Source organism: Jaculus jaculus, chromosome 7 (assembly GCF_020740685.1).
Source record: "Jaculus jaculus isolate mJacJac1 chromosome 7, mJacJac1.mat.Y.cur, whole genome shotgun sequence".
NCBI classification, from domain to species: Eukaryota; Metazoa; Chordata; class Mammalia; order Rodentia; family Dipodidae; genus Jaculus; species Jaculus jaculus.
Window position 1 is genome coordinate 155741660 of NC_059108.1, and position 22218 is coordinate 155763877.

General features: G+C 45.9%; 1 protein-coding gene across 2 annotated transcripts in view; it reads left to right on the forward strand.

Moving 5' to 3' along the window:
- LOC105944577 (cytochrome c oxidase assembly factor 8) overlaps window positions 1-17403 on the forward strand; it is a 48066-nt gene extending 30663 nt beyond the window's left edge. Inside the window, exons 4-6 of one of the 2 annotated variants that reach the window (XR_006638137.1) lie at window positions 5651-5741; window positions 10100-10264; window positions 17387-17403. Coding sequence is in view for 1 of the 2 variants with exons in the window: in XM_045154676.1 (XP_045010611.1) it covers window positions 5651-5741; window positions 10100-10205 (197 nt within the window). In the remaining variant the exon portion in view is untranslated. Of the gene's footprint in view, window positions 1-5650; window positions 5742-10099; window positions 10392-17386 lie in introns of those variants that run through there. The other variant, XM_045154676.1, reaches the window with a different exon arrangement.
- Window positions 17404-22218: the final 4815 nt, after the last annotated feature.

Below are 22218 nucleotides of genomic sequence, written 5' to 3' on the forward strand. Positions count from 1 at the left end.
TGTCTTTTCCTTTCCAGCTAATAAAATATCATCCATATAGTAAATAATATATATTTGAGGAAATTTGCTTCTTGTAGAAGCTAAAGCTTTAGCCACAAATTTCTGACATAAAGTTGGACTATTAGCCATACCCTGAGGGAGAACTTTCCATTGACATCTTTTCATAGGCTCCTTAGAATTACTAGAAGGAACACTAAAAGCAAAACGGCAACAATCTCGTGGATGTAAAGGTATAGTATAAAAGCAATCTTTCAAGTCAATAATCACTTTAGAAAAATCAGCTGGAATAGCTACAGGACTACGCAGACCAGGTTGTAATGCTCCCATTAAATGCATAGTAACATTCACAGCTCTCAGATCTTGTAGTAACCGCCATTTTCCTGATTTCTTTTTAATGACAAAAGTTGGAATATTACAGGGTGAAGATGATTTCTCTATATGTCCTGCCTCTAATTGCTCTTGAACTAACGTTTGTGCAGCTATCAGTTTTTCCCATGTCACAGGTCACTGATCCACCCATACAGGATCATCAGATTTCCAACAAATAGGTTCTGCGTGGGGCGGCATGGCCTGACCAGTGGCCACTAGGGGAAATACCCCAGCCCGTGATGATTTGCATTAGAAGCTACCTGAATAGGTCATGGGTCACCTTGACCCCATTTTCCTAATCCCTTACCAGGCAAGTAACCCTGTCTAAGCATTTGAGCAGTAACAACTTCATTAGGACTTCACATCGACAATTTCATTTGACTCAAAACATCTCTTCCCCACAGGTTTAAAGGCAAACCGTCTATAATGTAAGGTTTACAATACCCAGTATTTCCTTCCAATTCTTCCCAAAGTAATTCTGCAGCACTCTGCTCAGGACAAGAGGATTTTCCAATACCTCTCGATTGAGTCCCTGTAGGATGCTTCGGCCAAGAAGCAGGCCAATGATTGCCAGACAAAATAGTAACATCAGCTCCAGTGTCTATTAACCCTTCAAATTGCTTCCCATTTAATTTTTTTTTTAATTTTTAAATTTTTATTAACATTTTCCATGATTATAAAAAATATCCCATGGTAATTCCCTCCCTCCCCCTAACACACTTGCTCCTTTGAAATTCCATTTTCCATCATATTACCTCCCCATCTCAATCATTGTACTTACATATATACAATATCAACCTATTAAGTACCCTCCTCCCTTCCTTTCTCTTCCCTTTATATCTCCTTTTTAACTTACTGTACTGGCCTCTGCTACTAAGTATTTTCCTTCTCACGCAGAAGCCCAATCATCTGTAGCTAGGATCCCCATGTGAGAGAGAACATGTGGTGCTTGGCTTTCTGGGCCTGGGTTCCCATTTAATTTTAAAGTTAATTTTGGACGTTCCGTATTGATATGTTGAACCCAGTAAGCATCTGATGAACCAAATCCTTGAGTCCCTCGACCCTGAACATTAGCAACTCTTCCAGTTCTTATCATTGGAAGGAGCAACAATTGAGCTATTCTCTGACTGGGCAATATTGTAAAGATTGTTTTTGGAGAAGACACCACAATTTTAAGTTCTGTGAAATCTGCATCAATAACTCCAGGTGCTATTTGTAATCCCTGCATAGTACTGCTACTTCTTCCCAAGATTAAGCCTGCACTATCCTTGGGCAGGAGGCCACGTACTCTGGTAGGCAGTGCTTGAAGTCCCATTTCTGGAGTCAGTACTGTGGAGGTGGAGGAACGGAGGTCGCGTCCGGCACTCCCTGGGGTGGCTCCGAGAAGTTGGGAGACTGGCCGTTTGAGGAACAAACTGAATTGCCCCATAAACTTGTCTTTGCGGGGCCTGGGGCTGCCCCTCCTCCCTGCTGCTGGATAATAGGGTTGCCATCTCTATTTGTTTTAGATCTACATTCATTTGCCCAGTGTTTTCCTCTTTTGCACTTTGGGCAAAGACCAGGAGCTGGATTATTGGAATTTCCATTTTTTTCTTTTAATTGGACAATCTTTTTTCATATGTCCTATTTTTCCACAAGAAAAGCACTTGCCAGATCTTGCTGCAGTGGCGGCCATTTGAAAAGGAATTCTTTGTAACGCTGCAGCCATGGCTATCCCCTGCATATAGCTAGGGCCAGTATCAGCACATAATCTAATACATCCTTGTAGATCAACTTTCTTTCTATAAGGCAGTATGGCTGCTTTGCAAGCACTATTTGCATTTTTCTTTTTTTAAAAATTAATTAATTAATTTATTTGAGAGCGATAGGCACAGAGAGAAAGACAGATAGAGGGAGAGAGAGAGAATGGGCGCACCAGGGCTTCCAGCCCCTGCAAGCGAACTCCAGATGCGTGCGCCCCCTTGTGCATCTGGCTAACATGGCACCTGAGGAACCGAGCCTCAAACCGGGGTCCTTAGGCTTCACAGGCAAGCGCTTAACCGCTAAGCCATCTCTCCAGCCCGCATTTTTCTTTTTTTAAAATATTTTTTTTTAATTTTTTTTTTGGTTTATTTATTTATTTATTTATTTGAGAGCGACAGACACAGAGAGAAAGACAGATAGAGGGAGAGAGAGAGAATGGGCACGCCAGGGCTACCAGCCACTGCAAACGAACTCCAGACGCGTGCGCCCCCTTGTGCATCTGGCTAACATGGGACCTGGGGAACCGAGCCTCGAACCAGGGTCCTTAGGCTTCACAGGCAAGCGCTTAACCGCTAAGCCATCTCTCCAGCCCTTTTTAAAATATTTTTTGTTCATTATTTATTTATTTATTTGAGAGTGACAGACACAGGGAGAAAGACAGATAGAGGGAGAGAGAGAGGATGGGCGTGCCAGGGCTTCCAGCCACTGCCAACAAACTCCAGACACGTGCACCCCCTTGTGCATCTGGCTAACGTGGGACCTGGGGAACCAAGCCTCGAACTGGGGTCCTTAGGCTTCATAGGCGAGCGCTTAACCGCTAAGCCACCTCTCCAGCCCACTATGTGCATTTTTATAAGCAAGCTGTTTTACAAAGTCCATACCAGTGCCACTCCCAGCCGTTTTTATCAATCTATCTACAAAATCAGCATAATTCTCATCAGGACCCTGTATAATCTTAGTTAAATTCTCCCTTAGTTAAATTCTCACCCTCTCCTTTTGAAGGAAGATTAAACAACAAGGGGATATATAATTTGATTGTCATTCCCAGCATAATCTCCTTTCCCAGTAAGCATATCAACATTCCAATTACCATTCCCTGCCTGTTGATTCAACATTGTAGTCTTTTTGCATAAATCATAGAATTCTACTTTCCAAATTAAATATTCTCCTCCTGATAAATAAGCCTTGCCTATAGATTTCCAATCATCTGCTGTTAGAATTTTCCCTGCCAACGCTTCTATAATTGACATAGTATATGGTGACGTAGGTCCATACTGTGCACAAGCTGTTTTTAATTCTTTTATGTCTTTAAAGGAAGCATATTGCCTCATCATTTGATCACCCTGTTGAAATTCAGTTACTGGATAAGCTAATGGGAAAGCTCGTGCTTCCTCATCACCTTCTTCCATGGCTTTCTGTATTACCCTGTCTAAGAGGGAGCAATTAAAAAACAGGCTGAGTAGGATGCAATGAAGATGTGTAGACAATTTCAGAAGGCTTCTTAATAATACTATCTAACTCATCTTTTAAATTTCTTTTTTCTTTCTCTGGGTTTACTCTCTCCTTTAAAGCTGCCACCTCATTTTTTAATTCTGCTACATATACTTACTTGTGTGGGGAGCATGGGGGCAGAGGGACACGGTGGGTCCCAATCTGCATGATAATTAGCGGCCTCTTTCTCTAATTCTGCTGCTTCTTTTAATTCCTCCTCTTCCTCATCACTATTTTCCTTAGAAATTTGTAAAGATTGTAATATTTTATTCAATTCTTTGTGAGTTACAGGTGTCCCTTTTTCAGGACTTTGATTTGTAATTTCTTCAATAACATCTAGAGTGTGATCTAACATTTGCTTCACTAAACTATCTTTTGTACCTGAATCCAACACATCCTTTATCAAGGACCATAAGGAAAAAGCAATTACCGAAACCTTGCTAGGACCATGAGTTTGTATAAAGGCATTTAATTCTATTCTTTCCCTACTTTATCCCAAACATCTGAATCAAAATTTCCCTGCTCTATAAACTAAAGGCTTGTTTTATTAATGAAATCAAAAAAATTGCTTAAAGAACTTGATGCAATCCCAATTCCTTGTGCTTTTAAAATATCTTTTACTATAGCAATTAGCTCTTTTTACTCTTTGCATGTCCCATAATTGTGCCAACCTACCTTATTCCAGAAGACTCTTAAATTTCACTTTCTTCTGCGGATCCCAAGTTGATGTTGGCGTTCTTCACTGAAGCCCTTTGGATTCAAGTCACTGTTCTGGGCGCCATGTTGTGCCTGCCTGCAGCATGAAGGTCAAAATGTTCCTTGAAGGAGGGAGTGGGAATGAGTCTGAAACAAGAACACAAGGAATGGAGCCAAGACAAGTTCTGATCAAGGCTCAGGTTTATTCAGACAGACACAGGCTTATGTACAGAAGGTTAAACTTTCTCCCTAGTCCCTATGTGCCTAAGGTCAGCTTCACCAGGATCGTATGTTAATGCCTCTGTATCTGGTGCCTACTCCACCTAGGCTGTATATTATACAGTGCCTTAGTATCAGGCGCCTTGAACCGGGGTCCTTAGGCTTCACAGGCAAGTGCTTAAATGCGAAGCCATCTCTCCAGCCCTAAAATATTTTTATTATGGGCTGGAGGGATGGCTTCATGGTTAAGATGTTTGCCTGCAAAGCCTAAGGACCCAGGTTTGATTCCCCAGGACCCACGTTAGCCAGATGCACAAGGGGGTGTTCGCATGTGGAGTTCATTTGCAGTGACTGGAGGCCCTAGGGCGCCCATTCTCTCTTCCTCTTTCTCTGTGAAATAAGTAAAAATAAAATATTTTAAAAATATTATTTATTTATTTATGAGAGAAAGAGAGAGAATGGGCATGCCAGGGTCTCCAGCTGCTGCAAAGTAACTCCCAGGTACATGTGCCACCATTTAAAATTACTTTTTTGTTTGTTTGTTTGTTTTTCCAAGGTAGAGTCTTACTCTAGCCCAGGCTGACCTGGGATTCCTTGTGTAGTTTCAAGGTGGCCTTGAACTCACAGCAGTCCTCCTACCTCTGCCTCCCCAGTGCAAAGGCATGCATCACCATGCCCAGCAAGACTTACTATTGATGCTATTGTAAGTGAAGTTGCTTTCTGGATTATTCTTTATTAGTATATAGAAATACAGTTCTTAGCCAGGTGTGGTGGTGCACACCTTTAATCCTAGCAATTGGTAGGCAGAGGTAGGAGGTCCACCGTGAGGCCAGCCTGAGACTACATGCTGAACTCCAGGTCAGCCTGAGCTACAGAGAGATCCTACCTCAAAAAAAAAAAAAAATACTGTTAGTGTACTCACCTTATATTCTACAAGCTTGTTGAGTATAACTCACTGGTTGTTTGTTTGTTTCTTCTCCTTCTGTTCTGGTTTCTTGAGACAGGTCTTAGGTAGCTGAGACTGGCCTCAAACTCCTGCTCATCTTGCCTCTCCCTCCCAAGTGCTGGTTCTGCAAGCATGGCCACCATGCCTAGCTTCTTTTCCTTATGTCTTATGTATAATTACTTTCAGGTCAGAAAGCAACACTGAATGCAGAAGAAATGGCTGACTTTTACAAGGAATTTTTAAGTAAAAATTTTCAGAAGCATATGTATTATAACAGGTAAGTGTTTATTTTTTCCTGAAAGGGCAGAGCTAGCGAGATGGTTTAGCAGTTAAGGCACTTCCCTGCAAAGCATAAGGACCGAGGCTCAGGTCCCCAGTACCCACATAAGCCAGATGCACAAGGGGGCACATGAGTCGGGAGTTTGTTTGCAGTGGCTGAAGGTGTGCCTATTCTCTCTTTTTCTCTCTGTCAAATAAATAAAAATTTTTAAAAAGTTCAAATATGATATCTAGAATAGAGTAGAATTTATTTATTGGTTTTTTTAAGGTAGGGTCTCACTCTAGTTCAGGCTGACCTGGAATTCACTATGTAGTCTCAGAGTGGCCTCAAACTCATAGCAATCCTCCTACCTCTGCCTCCCGAGTTCTGGGATTAAAGGTGTGCACCAGAATGCCTGGCTTTTTTGCCTTCCCTCCACCTTTCCTTTACTCATTTTCTTCCCCTGACCTCACTTGGACCCTTTCATCCTGTTGCAGTCTGGTTCGCATTGCTGTTAGAAATCGCCCAACCAAGAGCAGCTTCTGGGAAAAAGATTTATTTTGGCTTACAGGCTCGAGGGGAAGCTCCATGATGGCAGGGGAAACTGATGGCATGAGCAGAGGGTGGACATCACCCCCTGGCCAACATAAGGTGGACCACAGCAACAGGAGGGTGTGCCAAACATTGGCATGGGGAAACTGGCTATAAAGCCCATAAGCCCTCCCCTAACAATACACTTCCTCCAGGAGGCATTAATTCCCAAATCTCCCATCAGCTGGGCTAGCATTCACAACACCTAAGTTTATGGGGGACACCTGAATCAAACCACCACATTCTGCCCCTGGCCCCCATAAACTGATATCCATACATGATGTAAAATACAATGCATTCAGTCTGACTTTAAAAGTCCCCATAGTTTTTATCAATCCCAACGATGTTCATACATCCCCATAGTCCAAGATCTTTTAACTGAGCTGTAATACCAAAAATAACCTCAAAAAACCCATAATGGCACAGAATAAATATTCACACTGCAAAAGATGTTATTGGGCATAGCAAAGAAACATTCAGCCAATACAAGATTTAAAACAACCAGGGCAAACATCAAACTCTGTAGCTTCAAGTCCAGCAACTCTAGCCAGTGACAAATCTTCAACTCCAATAATTCTAACCAGCAACAAGTCTCTGGCATTCCAATTCCACCCCTCCAGCTAGGCTACTCACTGTCTTGGGAAACTTCATCGGGGCCGGCAGCTTCTCGGTAGCCATCTCATGGTCCCGGCATCTTCACTGGGTCTCCACTGCAAGCCACGGTTCATCCTCATAGCCCCATGCGGTCTCTATGCAGGCAACCAGCAAACCCGCTTCATACTGCCCATGGCCATTTCCAAAACACAAGACCGTGTTGCAAACTCAATGACCCTCTTTCTAGCATTTCTTATACTCCACGATACCAGGTAGGGTGCCAATTTGTTAATCCAGGGAGGAATAAACAATACACTCCTTCCAGGAGGCATTAATTCCCAAATCTCCCATCAGCTGGGAACCTAGCATTCACAACACCTAAGTTTATGGGGGACACCTGAATCAAACCACCACACATCCCCATTAATCTAGTCTTGTACTTCCATATATATATATATATATATGTGTGTGTGTGTGTGTGTGTGTGTGTGTGTGTGTGTGAGGTAGGGTCTCCCTCGGGTGCAGGCTGACCTGGAATTCACTATGTAGTCTCAGGCTGGCCTCAAATTCAGGTAATCCTCCTACCTCTGCCTCTGGGATTAAAGGTGTGCACTACCATGGAGCCCAGCTGTTTCTTGGCTTTTTCTTTCTTTTTGTTTTTTCAAGGTAGTGTTTCATTCTAGCCCAGGCTGACCTGGAATTCACTATGTAGTCTCAGGGTGGCCTCAAACTCACAGTGATCCTCCTACCTCTGCCTCCCAAGTGTTGGGAGTAAAGGCATGCACCATCATACCTGGCTAGTTTTTTTTTTTTTTTTAATTTTATTTATTCACATGTGTGTGGGTGAGGGGGACAACCTAATGACAGACACTGGCACCATTTTATTTTTATAGAGAGCAAGTGACAGAGAATTGGCATTCCAGGGCCTTAGCCACCACAATTGAACTCCAGATGCATGTGCCACCTTGTGTGCATGAGTCCTCTTGTACATCTGGTTTATGTGCATTCTAGGATGTCAAACCTGGGTCCTTTGGCTTAGCAGGCCACTGTCTTAACCACTAAGCCATCTTTCCAGCCCCTTACTTATTTTATTTTATTTTATTTTATTTTATTTTATTTTATTTTATTTTATTTTATTTTATTTATTTTATGTAGAGAGAATGGGTACACCAGGGCCTCTAGCCACTGCAAACAAACTCCAGAAGCATGTGCTACCTTGTGCATCTGGCTTACATGGATCCTGGGGAATCAAACTTGGGTTCTTAGACTCCGCAGGCAAGCACCTTAACTGCTAAGCCATCTCTCCAGCCTTTATTTGCTTTTTCAGATAACATTTCATCCTAAAGCCCAGGTCAACCTCAAATCCAAGGCACCCCTCCTGCCTCAGCTTCTTGAATTCTAGGATTAAAATTACAAGGCTGAGCCCCTTGCTTGCCTAGCTGATTATGTTAATGTTCTAGCTCTTGGTTACATTATAAGGAACTGCACTTACAGATGAAATAGTAGGATGTAACTGTTGAGCTTTGCTTTAAAATACAATAAGAGCTGGACATGGTGGCACATACGTTTAATCCCAGCACTTGAGAGGCAGAGATAGGAGGATCTCTGTGAGTTTGAGGCCACCCTGAAACTACACAGTAAATTCCAGGTCACCCTGGGCTAGAGTGAGACCCTACCTCAAAAAACAAACAAAAACATGAAGCTGGACAGATGTGATGGCTCATGCCTTTATTTTATTTTTCACACCTTAAATCTCAGAACTTGAGAGGCTGAGCAGATCTGCTATGAGTTAAAGTTCAGCCTGAGCCAGAATGAAGCCCTGCCTCAGTAAACAAAATGAAAATAATAAACAGTGACATCTAGATTGGGACAAGGTGGCAAGACCCCAGTGGATGTGTGGACAGTGGAAGCTGGATGAGTTCCAAAGGGCACACATGGCTAGAGATTAGCCGTGGACCAGTCTCTGTGTCCAACGTTACGTATTACCCTGACCTACTTAAAGCATGGAGCGTGTCTGCTGCCTGCAGGCTCTGTGTGTATGGCCACATCCCCATAGATGGGGGACCTGGAGCCCTCACTCCCATGCAGAAACACAGGCTCTGCTACCTGTAGGGTTTGTATAAGCCATTCAGGACCATCTCCTCAGTCATCCCGGAGAGGGTGTGGAGCTTCCCAATGAGCTGCTTCACACCCTGTATCCCTTTGGCTGTTGCTTCGTATGCAAATCAGGGGCCACAGCAGGGCAGCACCCACATTCCCTCTGAAGCCTGCCAGGCCTCCTCATCCTTCTTCACTGTCTCCAGGAACTACTCTATGCCAGCAAGGCTGGGAATCCCTTAGTAAACACCAGAGGAGAATAGGACATCTCTAGGAAAAGGAACCATGGGCAGGGAAGGAAGCTGCAGAGAAGGCAGGAGTGGGGGTAGTCAGGTGTACTCACCTGCAGGTAGTCACCTCCGGTAGTCGGTGTACTCACCTCCAGGTAGTCACCTCCGGGTAGTCGGTGTACTCACCTCCAGGTAGTCACCTCCGGGTAGTCGGTGTACTCACCTCCAGGTAGTCACCTCTGGGTAGTCTGTGTACTCACCTCTGGGTAGTTACCTCCAGGTAGTCACCTCCAGGTAGTCGGCGTACTCACCTCTGGGTAGTCACTTCCAGGTGGTCACCTCCGGGTAGTCGGTGTACTCACCTCCAGGTAGTCACCTCTGGGTAGTCGGTGTACTCACCTCTGGGTAGTTACCTCCAAGTAGTTGGCGTACTCACCTCTGGGTACTCACCTCTGGGTAGTCACTTCCAGGTAGTCACCTCCGGGTAGTCAGTGTACTCACCTCCAGGTAGTCACTTCTGGGTAGTCGGTGTACTCACCTCTGGGTAGTTACTTCCAGGTAGTCACCTCCGGGTAGTTGGTGTACTCACCTCCAGTTAGTCACTTCTGGGTAGTCGGTGTACTCACCTCTGGGTAGTTACTTCCAGGTAGTCACCTCCGGGTAGTCGGTGTACTCACCTCTGGGTACTCACCTCTGGGTAGTCACTTCCAGGTACTCACCTCTGGGTAGTTGGTGTACTCACTTCCAGGTAGTCACCTCTGGGTAGTCACTTCTGGGTAGTCGGTGTACTCACCTCTGGGGCAGCTGCTTAGTCAGGCCCCTCCTGATGGCTGCATCATGTGTCCCTCTCCTGTTTCTCTATAGAGACTGGTACAAGCGTAATTTTGCCATCACCTTCCTCATGGGGAAAGTGGCATTGGAGAAGATCTGGAACAAGCTGCGACGGAAGCAAAAGAAGCTAAGTGTTTAGGAGCCCACTCCACCAGACCCTCCAGCATCTAGGTTCCATTCATGAGGGCCCTGAAATCTGTAAGTGGCTGGGCATGGTGACAAACACCTTTAATCCCAGCACTCAGAAGGCTGAAATAGGAGGATCACTGTGAGTTCAAGGCTAGTCTGGGACTACAGAGTCAATTCCAGGTCAGCCTGGGCTAGAGTGACAGACCCTATCTCAAAAAACAAAACAAAGGGCTGGAGAGATGGCTTAGCGGTTAAGCGCTTGCCTGTGAAGCCTAAGGACCCCGGTTCGAGGCTCGGTTCCCCAGGTCCCACGTTAGCCAGATGCACAAGGGGGAGCACGCGTCTGGAGTTCGTTTGCAGAGGCTGGAAGCCCTGGCGCGCCCATTCTCTCTCTCTCCCTCTATCTGTCTTTCTCTCTGTGTCTGTCGCTCTCAAATAAATAAATAAATTTAAAAAAGAAAAAAAAAAAAACTAAGCTGGGTGTTTGTACTCAGGAGGCAAAGATAGAGGATCACCATGAGTTTGAGGCCACCCTGAGACTACATAGTGAATTCTAGGTCAGCTGGACTAGAGTAAAACCCTACCTTGAAAAACAAAAAAATAAAATAAAATAAAACTACAGGTGACCTGAAGTCCCACATCTTCTAAGGAGCCATGGTCTCCTCCTCCTGGCCATGGATTCCGGATTCCTAGCTGGCTCATTCTCACAGACATGGTGTACTATGTGCCTGTGTTTGTGTATGGAGTTACATCAATTCAAAATAAAGCAATATAAAAATGTGAATCAAGCTGTGTGTGGTGGTACACACCTTTAATCCCAGCACTCAGGAGGCAGTGGTAGGAGTATTGCTGCTGTGAGTTACTCCCTGCCCTGGGTGTTGCCTCGCCACACGACCAGGTGACACGGCCTCTGAAACTGTGAGCCCAGACAAACCTTTCCTCCTTCACTTGATCTCAGGTATTTAAAAAAATTTTTTTGTTTATTTTTATGTATTTGAAAGCGACGGACAGAGAGAAAGAGGCACATAGACACAGAGAATAGGCCTCCGGCCACTGCAAACGAACTCCAGACGCATGCGTCTCCTTGTGCATCTGGGTAAAGTGGGTCCTGGAGAATCGAGCCTTGAACCGGGGTTCCTAGGCTTCACAGGCAAGCGCTTAACTGCTAAGCCATCTCTCCAGCCCCAATCTCAGGTATTTTCTGAGCAACAGCAGCTAGCAGTCACGCAGGGTGTGCTGCTACGGAGAGGCCCTGTCACCTCCAGCAGATTCCACATTACCCATGTTGAGCTTATGCATCCCAGAATTATCTGGTGCAAACACAATACCATCAATGAGCAAATGGCTGTCAGTTGGCGGCTTGCTAACAGGTTAATACCTGTTTTCATTGCCATCACCGTTCACCTCCTGAGGTCCTCAGGGCTCCTGGAATCAAGTTTCTTTCTTTTTTCTTTTTTTTTTCTTTCTTTCTTTTTTTTTTTTGAGGTAAGGTTTCATTCTAGCCCAGGCTGACCTGGAATTCACTATGTAGTCTCAGAATGGCCTCGAATTCACGATGATCCTCCTACTTCTGCCTCCCCTCCGAGTGCTGGGATTAAAGGTGTGTGCCACCGCACTCAGGAGGCAGAGGTAGGAATATTGCTGTGAGTTCGAGGCCACCCTGAGCTACATAGTGAATTCCAGGCCAGGCTGAGCTAGAGCAAGACCCTAATTTGGGGAAAAAAAAAAAAAAAAAAAAACTAAAATGGAGCTGGTGAGAAGGCTCAGTGATTAAGTGCTTGCCTACAAAGCCTAATAGCCAGGGTTCAATTCCCAGTACCCATGTAAAGCCAGATGCACAAATTGGCACATATGCTACAGTTTTTTGCAGTGGCTGGAGGCCCTGGTGTGCCTATTCTATTGCTTGCTCTTGCCTTTCTGCAAATAAATAATGTTTAAATATTTTTTTTGTTCATTTTTTATTTATTTATTTGAGAGTGACAGACACAGAGAGAAAGACAGATAGAGGGAGAGGGAGAGAATTGGCGCGCCAGGGCTTCCAACCACTGCAAATGAACTCCAGACATGTGCGCCCCCTTGTGCATCTGGCTAACGTGGGACCTGGGGAACTGAGCCTCGAACCAGGGTCCTTAGGCTTCACAGGCAAGCGCTTAACCGCTAAGCCATCTCTCCAGCCCAATAATGTTTAAAAATAAAACTTGGGCTGGAGAGATGGCTTAGCAGTTAAGGTACTTGCCTGCTAAGCCTAAGGACCCAGGTTTGATTCTCTAGGACTCATGTAAGCCAGATACATAAGGTGGCACATGCATCTGAGTTTGTTTGCAGTGGCTAGAGGCCCTGGCGCGCCATTCACTCTCTCTCTCTCTGTTTCCAATCCTCTCTCTGCCTCTAATAAATAAGTTAAAAGAAATTGCCAGGTGTGGTGGTACACACCTTTTTTTAAAAAAATCTTTTTTTTTTTTTTCAATTTTTAAAAACATTTTCCATGATTATAAAAAATATCCCATGGTATATTTTGTAATCATGGAAAATGTTAATAAAAATTTTTTAAAAAATCCCATGGTAATACCTTCCCTCCCCCTGCCTTTTCCCCTTTGAAATTCCATTCTCCATCATATCCCCTCCCCATCTAAATAAGTCTCTCTTATTTTGACATCGTGATCTTTCCCTCCTCTTATGATGGTCTTGTGTAGGTAGTGTCAGGCACTATGAGGTCATGGATATCAAGGCCATTTTATTTTATTTTTTATTTATTTATTTTTTTAGGATCTGTACTCGTGTTTATTCATTTTTTCTATAAAACACAGCAGGCTGAGCACACTGATGACCTGTCCTCCGTTTTAGTGGACCTAACTCCCTCTCCATCATTACTCAGAAATGTATAACAACCCACCACGGTGATGAGGGCATGTCATCCACTTGCCCTTTTGGGGTACCTTTTGTGATAACGTCAACAGTCACTATACATTTCCTGGAGTTCTGGCATTGAGAGCTGACATTTCCTGGAATTCCTGCTTCCAGAGTCTTCTGGCCGTGAAGTGCTTCATGGGTACAGCCTCTTGGCAGCCTTTCCACAGGGAGATTGAGTCCTTTCTGTTTGGATGTGTCCAGAGACAGATGCCTCACTCATGGCCTTCCCAAGCAAAACAGAAAAGGCAGTGTCCCCCAAAAGTGTCTTGTAACTCAGGGTCCCGCTATACAACCCCATAAACCCAACCAGCACACTGAACGCATACACACACAGAAACAGAAGTCTGATTCTTCTAACAAGTCTGGCAGGACCCCCTGCCACAGGGGCAGGGACGAGCTCCAGCAGCAAAGCCCAGATCAGGGAGGCCAGGAAGAACCGCATCAAGAAGGCCAGAGGGCTGGAGAGATGGCTTAGCGGTTAAGGTGCTTGCCTGCAAAGTCTAAGCACCCAGGTTCAAATCTCCAGAAGCCACATAAGCCAGATGCACAAGGGGGTGCATGTGTCTGGAGTTCATTGACAGTGGCTGGAGGCCCTGGCATGCCCATTCTCTCTTCCCTTCTGTCTCACATAAATAAAATACATAAAAGGGAGACAAGAGGGAGTAATTGTGAGGGGTTTATGGTTAAACCGTATATGTGCACAAAACTGTCAACAAAATAAGGCATAAGTCACAAGAAAAAAAAAGACAGGGTCAGAGCTGGACGTTGTAACACGTCTGGAATCCCAGTAGCATCAGAAGAAAAAGGCCATTCTCTGTTATGAGTCTGAGGCCAGCCTGAACTGCATGAAAAAGAGTGGTGGGGGTGGTCATAGTTGTAGAGAGTGGTCTAGGACTGGTCACCCTGGGGCTTCCCAGGTGGAGGGTGTGTGTCCAGGAGTAATGTTTGAGTTCTCAGCATGCCTGGCTTCAAAGAGGAGGCTACAGTATGGTGTGTGTGCTCATATGCAGTCAGGACAGTATATACAAATACAGTGAACTCTCACTAAACTACGCATAAGAGCCATTCGCAGAGTACTTGCCCAAAGTCCTGTAGGATCATTTGCCCCTCACCACCCTCAGGGTCTTGTGTGTGTATGTGGGTTGGGGGGCCCTGGCCCAGGCTGGGCATCAAAGCCATTTTATGTCTGGAGGGAGCACATTGTAAGGAGTCCTACCCTTCCTTTGGCTCTTACATTCTTTTTTTTTTTCTGATTTATGTTTTATTTATTTATTAGAGACAGAGAGAAGGGTGTGGGAGAGAGAGAGAGAGAGAATGGGTGCGCCAGGGCCTCGAGCCACTTCAAACGAACTCCAGATGCATGCACCACCATGTGCATCTGGTTTACGTGGGACCTGGAGAATCGAATCTGGGTCCTTAGACTTCACAGGCAGGCTCTTACATTCTTTCTGCCACCTCTTCCGCATTAGACCCTGACAGGCGCACACCTTTAATCCCAGCACTTGACAGAGGTAGGAGGATTGCTAAGAGTTTGAGGTCACCCTGAGACTACATAGTGAGTTCCAGGTTAGCCTGGGCTAGAGTTGAGACCCTACCTCAAAAAACAAAACAATGAAAATAAAAAACTCCAACATGGCTGCCCCACTTTAAGCACCTAGGGAAAGGAGGCAGCTTTGGTTGTGTCTACCAGTGTGCTAGGACTGCCCTCTGTCTGCCAGTTGTCAGGGCCTGTGGCATTCTTGTCCTGCTCTCCTGAGCCTCCACCCACAGCTCTGGCTTTCTGTCCTGTTGCTCTCTCCCTCTCCCAGCCCTCACTTTCTGTTTGTTTGTTCTCGAGGTAGGGTCTCACTCTAGCCCAGGCTGACTTGGAATTCACTATGGAGTCTCAGGGTGGCCTCGAACTCATGGTGATCCTCCTACCTCTGCCTCCTGGGTGTTGAGATTAAATGTGTGCACCACTACGCCTGGCTCCAACCCTCACTTTCTTCCTCCCCTATCCAGTCAGCCAAGCTGTCCCTCCATTTCTATACCTCTTGCTCTTCCTCTGTAGTACCTGGTGCTCTCCCAGCTTCACTTTTTTTTTTTTTTTTTTTGGTTTTCCTAGGTAGGGTTTCACTCTGGCCCAGACTAACATGGAATTCACTCTGTAGTCTCAGGGTGGCCTTGAACTCATGGCGATCCTCCTACCTCTGCCTCCCAAGTTCTGGGATTAAAGGCACGTGCCACCACACCCGGCTTCCCAGCTTCACTTATGGGCATTTCTGGGGCTCAAGTCCCAATGCCACCTCAGTTACCTTGTCTTATCCTTTCCTTCACTAATTGTGAAGGAAGAATTGTTTTCAGCAGCAGGGTTTTTCACTTTAGTTCAGTCTGACCTGGAACTCACTCTAGTCCCAGGCTGGCCTCAAACTCATGGTGATCCTTCTCAGGCAAGCCTCCTCAAGTACTAGGACTAAAGACATGCACCACCATGCCTGGCTTTTTTTTTTTTTTTTTTTTTTTTTTTACTACATATGCAGACTGGCCTGGAACTCTATTTGTACCCCAAGCTGACCTCAAACTCCCCACCTTCCTGCCTCAGCCCTCCAAGGCTGGAATTAAAGGTGTGGGCCAACACTCTTGGCTTGTTTCTTTCTTTTTTCTTTTTTTTTTCTTTTTTTTTTTGAGGAAGGGTCTCACTGTAGCTCAGGCTGATCTGGAATTCACTATGTAGTCTCAGGGTAGCCTCAAACTCAAAGTGATCCTCCTATCTCTGCCTCCCAAGTGCTGGGAGTAAAGGTATGTGCCACCACACCTGGAATTTTTTTTTTTATAGTTAAACAACTTTATTAACATAGTCAAGCAGTGATTAACATTCACATCTACTTTTTTTTTTTAATATTTATTTGCAAGGAGAGAGAGAGAGAGAGAGAGAGAGAGAGAGAGAGGGAATAGGTACTGCAAACAAATTCCAGACACATTGCCACTTTGTGCATCTGGCTTTACGTGGGTACTAGGGAATAGAACCTAGGCCATCAAGCTTTGCAAGCAAGTGCCTTTAAGCACTGAGCCATCTCTCCAGCTCTCTCTTCAATTTGTTTTTATAGTGAAAAAAAAAGTGTATTTAGAATTAACCAGTTTAAATGATCCCAATTTTGTTGGCAACATCCACAGCATCATAATGGAGAGACAGTCAAACGTTGGCCTTCTCCTCTGCATCAGGCCTGGTCAGGGTGGTGACTGGCCACATCAGTGTCATAGAGTTTCTTCACAGCCTGTCTGATCTGGTGCTTGTTAGCCTTGATGCCCACAACGAACACCAGTATGTTGTCTTCCGTCTTCTTCATGGCCAACTTGGTGGTCAGGGGAACTTAATGATGGCACAGTGGTCAAGCTTGCTTCTCCTAGGGGCACTCTTCTGAGGGTATCCAGGCTGGGAGGCTGCAGTGTCTTGGGTTGCTGACAGGTGTATGACATGTGGATCTTTTTCTTTTGGTGGCTGTGGACGCCTTACAGCGCGGCCTTCTTGGCTGTCAGAGCCTTGCTTTGGCCCCAGCTTTGGGAGGGCAGGGGCTTCCTGCTTCGCTTTCAGCACCATCTTGTTGACCTGGAATTCACTATGGAGTCTCAGCATGGCCTCGAACTCACAGTGATCCTTCTACCTCTGCCTCCCAAGTGCTGGGATTAAAGGCATGTACCATAGCATTGGGCCCTTTTTTTTTTTTTTTTTTAATGTAGGGTCTCACTATAGCTCAGGCTAACCTGGAACTCTCTCTATAGTCCCAGACTGGTCTTGAACTCACAGGGATCCTCCTGCTTCCCGAGTGCTGGAATTTTAAAGGCATGTACCACTACACCCAGAAATTTTTATATTTTTTTCAAGGCAAGGTCTCACTCTAGCCCAGGCTGACTTGGAACTCATTCTATAGCCCTAGGTGAGCCCTGAGTTCATGGTAATGACCCTCCTGCCCCAGCCTCCGGAGTGCTAGGACTAAAGGTGTGTGACACCATGCCTGGCTATTGTGTTTTCTTCTTCATGGGTGCTTCCTGAGCATCTTACCTGTTCCAGGCATGGTGCCTCACAGAGTCTGCTGCTGCACACTTCCAGATGAACACAGCTGGGACTCTCACCCAGAGCTGGAAGACAGCCAATCCTGTCTCAACATAGATGTGCCTAGGGATGGCACCAACCTTGCCCACTGCCTTGCCTCTCTGCATGCTTCCCTTCCCCTCCCCCAAGGAGGGCCCTGTTCTGCCACCAAGCCTCCCACAGAGGGCAAAGCAGCTCTGAAAGAGTCACAGTGTCTCTCCTGCAGGACCAGGCATCCCTCCAGACCCTTATGCGTTACCAGCTGCTGACATGAGCTTGGGCACCTACAGCTGCACCTACAACCCAGCAGGTCCTTGGCACACAGGTTATCCATATTTCTTCCAGTTGTCAGCTTCCCAGAAGTGATCCTCCACCTCCACTCTGCTCAGAGCCTCACCGTCAGCACCCTGGGCAGCTCCCGCAGCCCCTGACACTGGGATATGATTTCTAGGATCTGCACGTTTGCCTGTGTGTGGAGGGATAATGGGTAGGGATGAACCAGGCTGACCATAGGAGGTCCGTGGGCCAACAGCCTGACCACTTCAAGGGTGTTCCTAGGAAGTCCTTTCTAATTCCCTGATTCTAGATGAAGGGGCCCTTTGCTCCCAAGCCTGTCCACTCCACTTAGCACTTTATCCTGCCTTCAGTTGACTCGGCCTCACTTCAGAGGCCCCATGAACATGAAGCAAAAAGAAAATGAAGATGGTGGAGTGCACGGAAATCAACATTTTTAAGCCAACTTTCCTAAGCTGTGTATAGTGACGCACAACTGTGTCCCAGCACTCGGAAGGTGGGGCAGGAAATTGCTGAAAGTTCAAGGCCAGCTTGGACAACATAGTCCTAGACCAGCCAGTGGTACATAGTGAAACTCTGTCTCCAAGAAAATAAGAACAAACCCTACCTAGCTTGAGACAGATTCTCTCCTGACTCAAGCTTATCTCAAATTTACTTTATAGCCAAGGATAACCTGATCCTCTGCCTCAGGCCCACCAGCTTGCTTATCATCCTAAACTAAGCTCATGCATGTTGTGAGAACTATCACATGACGCCATCCATCTCCAGATCTTGTTCATTCTTCTAAAGTAAAGCTATCTTCCCTTGGCTGGAGAGATGGCTTAGTGGTTAAGCGCTTACCTGTGAAGCCTAAGGACCCCGGTTCGAGGCTCGATTCTCCAGGACCCACGTTAGCCAGGTGCACAAGGGGGCGCACACGTCTGGAGTTTGTTTGCAGTGGCTGGAGGCCCTGGCGCGCCCATTCTCTCTCTCTCTCTCTCTCTCTCTCTCTCTCTCTCTCTCTCTATTGCTCTAAAATAAATAAACAAAAAATTAAAAAGAAAAAGCTATCTTCCCTAAGTGCCACTTCTCCTTGACCTCCCACAGGCCCTGGCAGCCCATTCTACTTTTGTCTCAGTGAATTGAACTGCTCCAGAGACCTCATGTACTTGGAACCCTTCAGAGGTCAGCCTTCTGTAACTGGCTGATTTCACAGCACACTCAAGGCCTTTTCATGTTGTAGTGAGGGAAGATGTGTTTGCAACAGACTGGGAACTGGTCCCTCAGCAATGTGTGAGAGGGCTTCTGGGAGGGTCTTGATAGGAGCCGTGGTCCTTGCTTACTCAGCATTAGTGTGCACCAGGCCTGTTACAGGACACTGGAGAAGACACCCCATCCCTCAAGGGTCTCTGCTCCTCTTGATGCCACGCCCCCTCACTGCCAGACCCCACACCCTCCTCTTGGGCACACAGCTCACCGCCATGATCTGCCAGCAAAGTCATTTCTTTCATGCTGTCAAAATAAATTGATCCATCTCTTAGGCTAGTTCCGGCTGCTTCCCACTGCATACTGAGCTGCTGGCTATTGATTGTTGTAACTGTCTCCACTTTGTCCTGACTCAGTCCTTCAGTGGAAAAGTACACGGGGACTTGGAGGAGGGCGAGTATGTGGCCAGAAGCAGGGTTCTTCTGGGTCTACCTGGCTGACAGCCCAGCTGCCCCCAAGCACACACTGCTACCCAGGAAGGAATTCACCATTGAAAGAGGCTGCAGCTTAATGGAGGGCAGAAAGATAGAAGCAAAGCCAGCCACAGTGTACACAGAGGTCTTGGAGAAGGGCTATCTGTCCTGCCTGCCAGCCACACCTGGGCTAAGTGGACTGGGCAACCATCCTGGGTGAAGGAGCGTCTGATGTAAACAGAAAACAATATTCAGTGTCTCTTTGGAGCCTTCAAGCCTGTCCCCATGGTTAGGGAATCCAGCAGCCCTGGCCTGGCATATGGGCAGGATTTGGCAGGGCCACCTGTACACACCCAGGCCCCACAAAGAGGTCAGCTTTATTTCTAGCCAGGACCTCTTGGTAATACATTGGCTATGGACTTCAGAACCTGACCATCTGGTCATAGACACGAGGCCAAGTAGTCACAGAGACACATGCTATGAGGGCAGGGCAGGAGCATCTCGGTCCCCACCCGCATCTCATGCCTCCTGTGCTAGCTATGGCCCTCACAAACATACTAAATGTTTTTGTTTGTTTTTGTTGTTGTTGTTCAAGGTAGGGTTTCACTCTAGCCGAGGCTGACCTGGAATTCACTCTGTATTCTCAGGGTGGCCTCAAACTCCTGGTGATCCTCCTACCGCTGCCTCCCAAGTGCTGGGATTAAAGGCGTGCATCACCACACCCGGCCACACTAAATGTTGTAGTTACCATCTATCCACCTTTAAGTTGCTGGGATAAAGCACCTGACCAAAAGCAGCTGATGGGAAGAACGGTTTTATTTATTTATTAATTATTTTATTTTTAAATTTTCTTGAGGTAGGGTTTCACTCTAGCTCAGGCTGACCTGGAATTCACTATGTAGTCCCAGGGTGGCCTTAAACTCATGGTGATCCTCCTACCTCTGCCTCCCAAGTGCTGAAATTAAAGGCATGAGCCACCACACTCGGCTGAGGAAAAGTTTTATTTTGGTTTACAATCTTAGGGGGAAGCTCCATGATGGTTGAGGAAAGTATGGCATGAGCAGAGGCTGGACATCACAGGAGGTGGGAAACAGCATCAGGAAAGGGATCCTTGAGCTCTGCCAAGAGGGAGCTGGCTATAACACTCCCTAAACCAACCACCAGCAACACACCACCAGCAAGGCTCTACCTCCTAAATTACCACCATCAGGGGACCAAACATTCAAAATACATGAGTTTATGTGGGAAACCTAATTCAAGCCACCACATTCTGCCCCTGGCCCCCATAACCTGATGACCATCTGGGATTGCAATGCTTTCATTTAACTTTAAATACCCATAGGTTTTACAAATACAAATCAAACTTCCCCATAGTCCAAGGTCTTCACTGTGAGCTGAAAACCAAAAACACATAATGCACAGTAAACATTCACACTGCAAAAGATGGCATTCTTTACAAGGAAAAATTGAACCAATGCAAGATCTAAAACAAATAGTACAAATGTCAACTCCTATAGCTCCAAGACTGGCATCTATAACCAGGACAAAATCCCTAGGATTCCAATTCTACCCCTCCAGCTGGGCTGCTCACAACCTCGGGAACAATCCATCCATGGCTCCATTGGATCTCCACACAGGGATTCCCAACAGCCCTGCCTCACATTGCTCAGTTGTCATCTGTATAAAACAAACTTTTTTTTTTTGCAAACCTAATGACCTCCTCTTTCTTAGATTTGTTATACTCCCATAATTCAAGCTAGGTTACCTGATTTGTTAATACAGGGGGGAATAAAGCCAATTTTGGGGCTTGAGAGATGGCTCAGTGGTTAAGGTCCTTGCCTGTGAAGCCTAAGGACCCAGATGCAATTCCCCAGTACCTACATAAGGCAGATGCACAAGGTGGTACACGTGTCTGGAGTTCGTTTGCAGTGGCTGGAGACTCTGGTGTGGGGTCTCTCTCTCTCAAAAGTCAATAAATAAAAAGCCGGGTGTGGTGGCGCACGCCTTTAATCCCAGCACTCGGGAGGCAGAGGTAGGAGGATCGCCACGAGTTCGAGGCCACCCTGAGACTACAGAGTTAATTCCAGGTCAGCCTGGACCAGAGTGAGACCCTACCTCGAAAAACCAAAAAAAAAAAAAGTCAATAAATAAAAAACGAGCTGTGCATGGTGGCGCACACCTTTAATCCTAGCACTCGGGAGGCAGAGGTAGGAGGATTGCTGTGAGTTTGAGGCCACCCTGAGACTACATAGTGAATTCCAGGTCATACTGAGCTAGAGTGAGACCTTAGCTCAATAAAAAAAAAAAAAGTTAATGTTTAAAGGCTTATGTTCAATTCTTCAGGGCCCTCATAAAGCCAAATGCAAAAAATGGCACATGCATCTGGAGTTCATTTGTCCTGGCATGCATGTGTGCATGCACACACACACACAACACACACATACATACACACAAATTTTTTACATAGTTTTTTGAGGGAGGGTCTCACTCTAGCTCAGGCTGACCTGGAATTCACTATGTAGTCTCAGGGTGGTCCCAAACTCACCGTGATGCTTCTACCTCTGCCTCCAAAATGCTGGGATTAAAGGTGTGCATCCCCACAGCCTGCTACAGAGAGAAGGGACACACCACAGAGCCTGTAGCTACAGCATACTGACTGCAGATGCCTGTGCCACTTTGTGCATCTGGCTTTACCTGGGTACTGGGGAATCAAACTTGGGTCTTTAGGCTTTGCAAGCAAGTGCTTTAACTGCTGGGCCACCTCTCCAGCCCTAAAGTTTTTTTTTTTTTTTTTGAGTTAGGTTCTTGCTGTAGCCCAGGCTGACCTGGAATCCACTATGTAGTGAATTCCAGGTCAGCCCGGCTTCATTTCTTTAAAAAAAAAAAAAAGAAAACTACTTTAGGCTGGGGTAGTGGTGCACACCTTTAATCTTAGCACTTGGGAGACAGAGGTAGGAGGATTGCTGTGAGTTGGAGGCCAGCCTGAGACTACATAATGAATTCCAGGTTAGCTTGGGCTAGAGCAAGTCCCTACATCAAAAAACAAACAAAAAAGAAATAAAATTCTTTTTTATAAATTTTTTCGAGTTAGA